This window comes from Carassius gibelio, chromosome B7, assembly GCF_023724105.1.
Source record: "Carassius gibelio isolate Cgi1373 ecotype wild population from Czech Republic chromosome B7, carGib1.2-hapl.c, whole genome shotgun sequence".
NCBI classification, from domain to species: Eukaryota; Metazoa; Chordata; class Actinopteri; order Cypriniformes; family Cyprinidae; genus Carassius; species Carassius gibelio.
Window position 1 is genome coordinate 37258504 of NC_068402.1, and position 10226 is coordinate 37268729.

General features: G+C 35.8%; 1 protein-coding gene across 1 annotated transcript; it reads right to left on the reverse strand.

Moving 5' to 3' along the window:
* Positions 1-829: 829 nt before the first annotated feature.
* Positions 830-9600, reverse strand: LOC127961929 (mucin-5AC). The gene is made up of 26 exons (XM_052561245.1): positions 9567-9600; positions 9213-9474; positions 8930-9044; positions 8731-8821; positions 8515-8621; positions 7292-7505; positions 7072-7197; positions 6150-6267; positions 5879-6017; positions 5572-5682; positions 5368-5437; positions 4876-5016; positions 4523-4687; positions 4348-4442; positions 4139-4265; positions 3718-3973; positions 3230-3279; positions 3006-3106; positions 2621-2772; positions 2398-2536; positions 2206-2310; positions 1946-2125; positions 1602-1838; positions 1339-1495; positions 1096-1224; positions 830-987 (listed from the first exon to the last, which is right to left on the reverse strand). The coding sequence occupies exons 1-26, from the start codon at positions 9598-9600 to the stop codon at positions 830-832; spliced, it is 3579 nt and encodes a 1192-aa protein (XP_052417205.1).
* Between the last annotated feature and the right edge of the window lie 626 nt (positions 9601-10226).

Here is a 10226-nt window from a genome sequence, read left to right on the forward strand (position 1 = left end):
AAATCTTCATGAGTTGTTGTTGTTTCTTTTTTAGTTTCAGGTGAAGTGTATTCTGTGGTCAAGGGAAATACAATGTAAAATGTAAGGAGTTACAAATATAAAGTGTAAATCAAACAACAAATAAATAAATACTATAAAAATATATTTTAAATCCAATGTGCAGAGAAGTTGTAATTTATTTTCTATTGAATGAAAATAAGTAGTTCACAAAAACAAGCCAACCTAAAGTCTTTCCAGTTGAACTAAGGCATGCATAAGCTTTGATTTACAATGCAAGAGGCCTAAACAAACTATAGTAGCAATATATAAGATTAGGAATAAACGTGTACCAAAGAAATAAAAAAGTACCTGGGGTGCTGAAGACAAAAACTGTTGTCGGGGTTGGTGTTAATGTCTGCGTTGTGGTCAGGATGGATGTGGTTGTTGGGACAGGAGTCGTTTCACAAGGTCTAAAAGTCCTCTCAATAGTTTCATTGACTGAACATCTGCCCGTGATACAACCTCCCAGCCCATCCGTTGTGTGATAAATGATATCTCCAAAATTGTACTCCACATTGTTGTATTGGCATGTACATGCTGTAAAAAGAGAAAATGTATATAGAAAAGGTGTAAGTTTTATGAAAATATATGATTATAATAGATTATTTTTACACAATCTTCAAACTAAAGTATAACTGAAATGCTAAAAACCTTACCATTTACATCAAAGTCACAGACAACACCAGTTGATGTACAATAACTGCATGAGGAAAAATAACAGATAGGATAATTAAATATATTTCAAAACTGTTAGTGACCTTTCTTTAACATGAATATAAGTAGAAAATATCTACACATACCATGACTGACAGTTCTCTGAGGTTGGCACCTGCTGGCCAACCTCATAATGTAACATATCAACAAAACAGCCACAATCTTCCTGTGTCACACACTTCATGTTATCCTCATCAAAAATAGGCTGCTCAGGAGGGCATTTAGGATAGCAACCTAAAAAAGGTTAAAAGGGAAAAATACAAAAATAAAGTAATTTTGTCAGAAGAAATAATAGTTTTCTCTCTAACATGCAGGTGGTATAACTGGATTACGAGTTCTCACCTTCAAGTGCTGGTATCTGACTAGAGCAGTGTCCAGAGGGGTTTCTACACGTCTGCATACAAGGTGCTCCACAAGGTTTGTAATGCCACTCACATTCATCAGGGGGGTTGTAATAATCACAAAACATTGCTGCAATAAAAAGGCAGCCTTAAACCCGTTTCTTGGTTTTCTTTTATGTTTACAGCTTTTAGTCATTCCGCCACACCACATCTGATGATAATCATTTAATTATTAGTGACTTACGGCATATTTTAGGTGTTCTCCAAGCAACGCAGGCTCCAGCCTCATTACATGCTTCTGCATAGGCTGTTACAGCAGTGCAAAAACACTCATAATCTCCACCACTATCACAAGCACATGCATCTCTCACACAGGCATCATAAAAAGGAGAGGGGTCCACCTTTAAAGCAATATTTGGATGTTATCAAATATACATTTAATGTTTCAGTGAAAAAAATAAATAGATGGCTTTTCAAGTTCCCTAAAAAGCAGTTTGTTGTAAGTACCTGTGAATGACAGGTTGAGAAGACACTGCTAGTAATGATGCTACACTGCCTCTGTGCCCATGCCCCTCTATATGGATTATGGACACAAGGATCTTGGATGAGGGTTGCATCTGGACAATTAGAGAGCTTCCAGCTGTTTACAAAATCCAGGGTTTCAACAGCAATTGCTTGACTGCGCGTGGTGAAGTCATTGTTCGCGTTTCCATCGTAGTTTCCACACAGACCACACACGCGGCCCTATCGATACAAATGGAAAACTGTTAATATATTAAATAAATCTGATACTTACAATTAACAAATAGAGTCAACAAGGGTCGAGTTGATAAACCAACCGCTTTACTCACATTAAACTCTGGACTCAGTTTGATGTGAATAGTTGTTTTTCTGTCCCATATAAGCGTCAGACCATTATTGGCCTCAATCACCAAGTAAAGTCCCATGGTGCGCATCTGGTAGGGAATCTCCTCTCCTAAATCTCTATGAACAACTTGGTAGGATCCATCTGTCAGTCTAAGCTCATTGCTCTGAAATATAAGGGCATAATTGCAATGCGTATTCTTCACTAATTTAAGGTTGCTATGAATGTGAGAAGTTAGGAACTTACGCCAAGAAACAGCTTGATAGTCTTGGAACAAGTGGTGCCGGTGGATCCACAGGGAATGTTTTCAGTTATGACTCTAAAAGTGCCAGTTGTGTTGTTGCAGAAGTCCTGGTCATTGCATACAAATTAGATTCAGATTATAAAGATACAGTATAATGGTCTTCAGGCTTCGCAAGGAAGTGCAAGGTTATATACCTGAACAAGGCTGTATTCACAGTTTCCACTGAAGACGTATCTTTTCTCATCAAACGTTTTATAATGCCCATCTCCATAGATGCTGCATGTCCCACTGCACTGGTTTGTGGTACAGATCCATCGTCTATCCTTGCAAGTACTATAAAAAAGGAATGCAAGTTCATTATGAAAGTTGCATATAGAATATTAAAAATAAGTACTAATCTTGAACAGCTAAACATACCATGTGTTACAGTCAGTCTTAATGCTTTCTCCAGGTTGGTAGGCAACTCCGTTATGGAAGCAAGGGCACAGGTTTTCAGCGATACAGCCACCTTTTCCATCAGACACCAGTCCAGAGGGGCACACACAGCCAGACACACACTCCGTGCTGATCTGTAGTCATTCAATATTAAAGTCAACAAATTATTACTTGTAGCTGCTGAAACTTACTTGCCCCAATGCCATTCTAAACCCATATGCTGTTACAACTGGCAATATTTAATTGTGCATTGATGGTGTTTTATTACCCATAATGCAGTTTTTGCTGTTGTTGCACTTAAGGACTTTTTGTGTCACAGAATTACATCGGCATGGCTTACTCTTTAATAGGATTTAAAGCAACTCACGCAAGCCATGTCTAATGTGTTGCAGCTCTTCTGACACTCTGATCCTGTGGATCCAGGGCTAGCACTGGAGCAGTTGAAAAACGTCATTGGATCTTGGCACTCTAAAAGAAAAGAATGGACAAAAATACATTAAGGGTGTGCTCGTAGCTGATCTCAAATACAGTGGAAGTGTAAACCAGAAACCTGTGGTTTTAAATGTACAATTTAAATATAGCTTCACGCACCTTCCCCATTTGATACCCCAGTACAGCTCAATCTGCCTTGCTCGCAAATACTGAAAGGTAAACATTAGGTTAAATACTATTAAATCACATTTTGGACACATTTTGGAAGTTTATGACAGGGTTTATGACACATTTTGGACACATTTTGGAAGTTTATGACAGGGTTTTTCAAACTGAAGTCAATGGACACCCTCACCGCCTGGGTTGAAAAAGTATTATTATAATATTCAAGAGAGAGAGAAAGAAATTTGAATTGAAAATCTAGAATGAATGCTACACTTAATACGCAAAAAAAGAAAAACAAATGATTAGCATGATTGCAATGACAATATTAGCATTGCTATTTTTTCCTCACAGTTAGCCTAACATAAATATATTTTTAAATATAAAATAGTCATGGTTGTGGGGGTCATTGACATCAAAAACTTAGAAAAACCCTGCCTACAACAATTTTTTCAACAGAAATTCAACCAACTTCATATGCATACCATGATCCACCATCTTTAGAGATTCTTTCTCCAGCAGGAATGATTTTTCCTGAATCATAACAAGAGCAGCTGGCAGGTTCAACACAGTCACCATTCTCGTTCATGTATGTTCCTTCTGCACAGCCACAGCCATCTACTGGCACGAAGTCAACAGCGCAGGTGTTGTCTGATTGGCTGAGGGATCGGCAAGTGCGGTCACAGCTGGTCATTTGATAAGAGTAGACCGTGGTGCTGGGGCAGGTTAGCGTGTACGTTACTGTGCAGAAAGAGACAATTAACTGAATGAACATATGCAATCAAAAAATTCTTATTTGAGCTCTCACATATTGTTTTTAAAATGTTTGACTTTTAAAATGAAACTCTAAAAGAGCTTGATAACTATCAGATATTCTCAAGCCTTCCAGAGAAGAAAGCAACTCACAGCAGGCAGCATCTCTCCATCCGTCAAGAGCAATCCCTCTGGCAGCACATGCATGAACGTATGAAGACAAAGCTGCACACATGCAGTCCTCACTTTTCTCACAGTTGCAGCTGTCATATATGCAATTCTAGAAAAGATGTAAAAGTTAGAGATAACTAAAAAAAAAAAAAAGAAAATAAATAAAAGAGAAGGAATGTAAAGTCACTTACTGCTTTGTAGACTTCAGGACTGATTTCAGAGTGGCAGGGGGCAAACACTGATGAGGGATCTGAGAGCAGGGAACACCAGTGCTGTGCATATTGCTCTGTGAAGCAAAAAGTGTTTATTAGAAAAATGACATTCCAGAGTTATAAATCAAATCTCAGCTACATAGTGAATTCATACCATTTTCAGTGCTAAGACTGCAAGGATTCTCAAAGTTTCTTTTGACATCAGGGCAACTTGCTCTGGTTTTCCAGGTGTTGGCAAAATCTAAAGCGGTTCCTTCCCTGAGTCCACCAATGGTTGTGAAATCATCAGCCTCAATGTTGTTGAAATTGCCACAAAGACCTGTACAGTGATGTGTTATTATTAACAAGATTAACACAGGAAACAGAATTCAATAAAATAAAAATAAAAAAACGGAGAAAAAAGTCAGAAAGCCTTCAATAAAGATTAAAAAACATGCCAATTTATTGATTTGATGCTGCTTTTATTGCACAAAAGTGTAAGTTAAGAAATCTATAAAAATTAAATACCGCATGTTTCTCCTTGGTACGCGGAATTGGCTGTGATGTAAAGTTGCATGAGCGGGACAAGCTGGATCTCTAGACGAAGCCCAATTAAATGGGCCTGAATGACAATGTAGAATGAGGAGGGCTTGAAAATGCTCACATCAGCTGAAAATCAAATAATAATAGACATATTAATAAATAATTGGTAAACAGTAATGAAACAGAAATCAAGTGGTTCTTTGTATAAGCGATCTCCATTCTGAACAGTTATTCAAATGGACCAACAATATTTGAATCACTTTCATATTCACATTCCCTTCACTCAACAAATAAGCTTTCTCTGATATGATAACTTTTTTAATAAAACCATGTCTTAACTTTACCCAAATACAGTTTCATAAAAATGTAATAATAGTGATTTATATTTAGTGCTGCAAGGAGGCAGATCTAGTGGGTTATTCATCCCTAAATGTCACGTCTTTCAATCTTTCCTATTCTCAGATTTGATTTGCCTACCTGTAAAAAGTGGAACCTGGGCAATTATTCTGTTGACCTCAATATTTCCACTGGAATCCACTTTGATCACCTGTGTGCACAAGCAAATACAGCAACAAAAAAAAAAAGTAAATCATTTGCTACATTTTCTGTTTGGAAATGTGTAAGATTTTGATATATAAGTGGTATGTAAAGTTTTCTCTTTCAGTCCTTTTTAGTACTTACATTAGCTCCATCTAACAACGCCAGCGTTACTGACTTCAAGCAGGTTTCAGTTTCAGTCACACCACATTTCACCAGGTCTCCTTGAACTGTGAATTCTGTGCCTGAGCATTGCTTTAGAAAAGAAGAAAACATGGACAGGGTTAACTTTTCTGCATGTTTTATTTGATAGCAGTCATTGTTTAGCAGTAGCACAATGCTAAAAAAACACTTATTTACTAGCTACTTCTAATTAGTGCAGCAACATCTTATATGTACTGTCTTGTAAAGTACTCCTATAAACTGCCTTCAAGCACAAGGAAGTACATACTTTGGACAGGACATAAGTGCAGTCCCCATGAAAGGTGTAGGCTTTTCCATCATAAGTGGTGATATGAGATCCTCCCTCTACTGAGCATGACTGTGGGCAATCTTTCTGGATACAGTTCCACTGTCCATGTTCACATGTGCTAAATGGAAAATAATAATGTCAGTGTGAACATATACATGTCAAAACACTCATTTAACATTAAAACATCAAATCTGAATATATTATTCATTTTATCATGACTGTAAGAATCTGAATGTCAAACAAGGCTTACCAGTCTCTGCAGCTGCTTGTGTAATTCTCCCCTGAGGCGAATATTTGACCTCCGAGGACGCAGGAGCATTCACTGTGTGGGATACAGCCGGTATTGTGTATATCGTCAAAAACAGTGCCTGGAAGAGAGAGAAAGAGCAAAATGTGTTATTGCACAGGACAGAATGGATGTGTTGAGAACACCAGTAAGAAATCTTGTTGTTTAATCCTCTGGTATTTCTCAGAACTGTAATCCTTAATGGTCAAAACAGGCAGAAATTAATGTGCTATAGTTTGTTTCCACAATATTTAGTCTTTAATATTTAGTATTTTGAGATTAATGGCAATAGACAAAACTGTAAATTATATAAAATACACATCTACAGTGCTTCTCCCTTATATATATATATATATATATATATATATATATATATATATATATATATATATAATCATTGTTTATATATATAAACAATGATTAAGTTAAAAATAGAGCAAAGGTATTCATATCCAATGTATTTAAGGCAGATTAGGGACATCTGGTGGAAGAAATAAGAAAATTATATGTAATCCACTAAATGCTGAGTATTTTCAGACATAATTACTTACTTTTATTAGGTTTTGGATATATTTAGACATTGTCAAAGATTACTTCTGTGGTTGAGTTGTAGGTTGTACTCCTAAAAATGCTCTGTGTTTTCATATTTTATGTAAATCACAATCATTTCCGATGCCGTTTATGACATTTCTTTTCTGATTATGTCATCGTCTAATAACTTTTCAATCTAAAATGACTGAATACCACTAGAGGGGTTCAATGAAATTGGTTTAAAGTATCAGATTGAAGATAAAATAAATGTTCAAAGGGAAATCAATGTAGCCAGTTGCTTTAGAAAATAGCATCGATTAAAAAAAAAAAAAAAAATGTAGTTAAAACAGTGTACCAGGAGGGCAGAAGCATCCATCGGTGCAGTGGTGCTCACACACTTGTCCTATTTCAGGGTTTGTGCAGGTGTCAGTGCAGGGATTTCCACACTCTTGGTGGATCATGCTTGCTGGGCACGGACGTGCTGTAACATACAAAAGATGGGGACATACTATAGGTAAGACACAAATTCACAAAGGACTAAAAAAATGAGCCACTAGAGACGATGATATGCTTACGGCAAAAATATTCTGATCTCCATTCTTCAGGCTTTCCACCTGCATGCACACACTGCCTTGAATATTCGCCGATGGTTTTGCATAGGCAGAAGGATCCAGAGGTGCTGTTGCAATGGCACAGGTCTTCCATGCATACTTGGACAAATGAATCAATGGAAACCCGACCTCTGCAATCATTGAACACTGAACTGGAGAAGATATCATGGCAGAAATTCTGTAAAATGAAAAGCCGCATTAAATAATTACCAACAACCCAGTGAATTAATTACAGCTACATCTACAGATGATCATTAATCATAATCACTAATAATGATCTTTCCAAAGGCTCACTGTTTCTGATCCGTTCACATTCAAGTGTTGTATATATATGTAAATTGATTTACTAAACAAAGAACAGTATATCTGGCTGTGACTTGAACCCTGGATTTCCTACATATAATATATGATTCATAATACAATCTTTAACTGGCCTAAGAAAATGCCAAAATAAATGACAAAATGTTTTGGAAATTAATTTGTTTCTCATTTCTAAAGTCACTTTAAATAAATGCATCAGCTAAATTTAAATGTGTATCCTTATTATATTTAGTCTTCTTCTTTATTTATTGGTTTATTATTATTATTATAAGCCAGTAAAGTACCTTTCACACCATTATAGTATGTTGCCACATTATGTTAAAATATTTTTTAAATAGTCTTCCTATTTATTTATTGGTTTATTATTATTATTATTATTATTATTATTATTATTATTATTATTATTATTATTTATTACCTTCCACACCATTATATTATGTTGCCACATTATGTTAAAATATTTTTTTATTACTTTTTTGCTGTTATTATATTACATTTTAAAAATGATGGGTAAAATGGATAGTTTGGGACAAAAGGGACAGTGGACAAGAAACATGAACCAACACCATTTTACACATTCAAGTATCCGCTAAATGACTACTTTTGTGCTTATGCTCATAATTTTATTAAAAACTACCACAATTAATGTGCTAAAACTTGATCTTACCACCCAGACCCAATTTCTTTTGTCACCCATAATTGACATTTTACCCAAAGCCATGTGATTTTTAGCTCAAATACTTGATATACTGACACTTTTGACATTTCATCAACATCCTACGCACATGGCACCCTCTAGCGTCAATATTAGACGCAGATTATGGGTTAGGGTTAGGGTTAGGGTTAGGGTTAGGGTCATTTCTTACCTCATCTCCACAGTTTTCTTCAAGAGGTACGGTGTCTTCCTTGCAGACTTCTGTTGGACCGTCCAGCTTCCAGAGGTTCCCATAATCAGACACGGACAGCGTATTTCCTGGAACAGGAGATACATTATTCTCTCTTTTTTGTCCGTGTATAATAAATGTAAAACGTTCAAGGTTTCAGACATATTCCTATATACTTAAATAAACTATAAAAAGTACCGTCACTGATGAATTCATTGTAAACCTCGATTCCGTTGTAGTCTCCACAAAGTCCACACGTTTGATTTCTGTATTTTTCATCCAACTTGACCTGAAAACCAATCAAATATGTATTAAATTGCATGGTTCCCTCCTTGTTTGTAGTTATTGGAGACAGTATTGGTAAGAAATGTTTGTTGAATGAAGAAAATATCCTCACCATGAACGAATCATCTCCATTCCACATTGCCATTAGCCCCAATATAGCCTTGACTGAAATATAAGATGTCCTCTTCTCGATGAAAACTTCAGAGCTGCTAAATGGAAGTGTGACTCTACAGAGAGAGAATAAATCAAGTCAAGTCACCTAATACAATACAGATCAGTCAAAGACATCATGGTTGCATTAATAACTCCCTAAAAGCAAAGTGAAAACTGACAGCAATGACATCAAACGTCAACACAGTTAGCCTGAAGATATCCTGATCATCAGAACCACTCACATTTGCCCGTTGACACTGAGCGAGCCTTTGGTCAGCTCTATGATCGTCCCCTGAAGCCTCATGGTGATTTTGCTGATGGTGGGTTCATCGTTCTCCACCTGATGTCTCAGCTGGATGTTAAAGTCCTCATAGCTGGACGAACAGTGCGACGTCAAGATGTAGTTGCATGAAGCTGGAAGCTGGAAGTAGTTCCCGTCGAAGGTCTTGTAATGATAGTTCCCCCAGACACTGCAAACCTGCTCATTGTGTTGTGAACTCACTCCTGCTCAGAAAACATCAGTCGCTTTTAGTTTATTCTGAAGTTGCTAATGAAGAAACATTTGAATTTTTGAATGATGCATAGATTTTTTTTACCTAAAACCATGTCTATCGTGGCAGTTGGAATCATGTTCGTTGTTGTGAAAACTGAAGGATTTCGAGAAATATTCAGCATTAATATAAGAAAGGATTGTCTGAATCAAACGTACATTTTTCAGTTCCACTAAACAAAATATAAATTAAACATATTAGATCGCAAAGGTTTTTGCAAGTTACCAACCGATTTTAATTTCTGCATTAAAATACATTAAAAACAAATTCTTGGAAAATATTATTGACATCCTATAATTACATGTAGTTGCATGAAACTGTTTTACTACATTACACTATTTATAGAAACATTATTCTTATATATATATATATATATATATATATATATATATATATATATATATATATATATATATATATATTTTTTTTTTTTTTTTTTAAATGAATAAATGTATTACAAGTACTGTAGTTAGTTAATTACTGTTAACAAATGGACACTTTTTGTAAAGTGTGACAAAAATGTAACTCATTTTGCATTCAGTGTAAAAGGTACTAAAATGCTTGTATTCAGTATTTAAAAACAGTTGTTTTAAATGAGTCTTACTGGTTTGTGTCGCAGCAAGTCCAATAGACAGTGTCCATATCAGCGCTCCTATAGACATGATCTTTATCCTGTCCATGATGTGTGAGGAGCTTCGAGCTCTC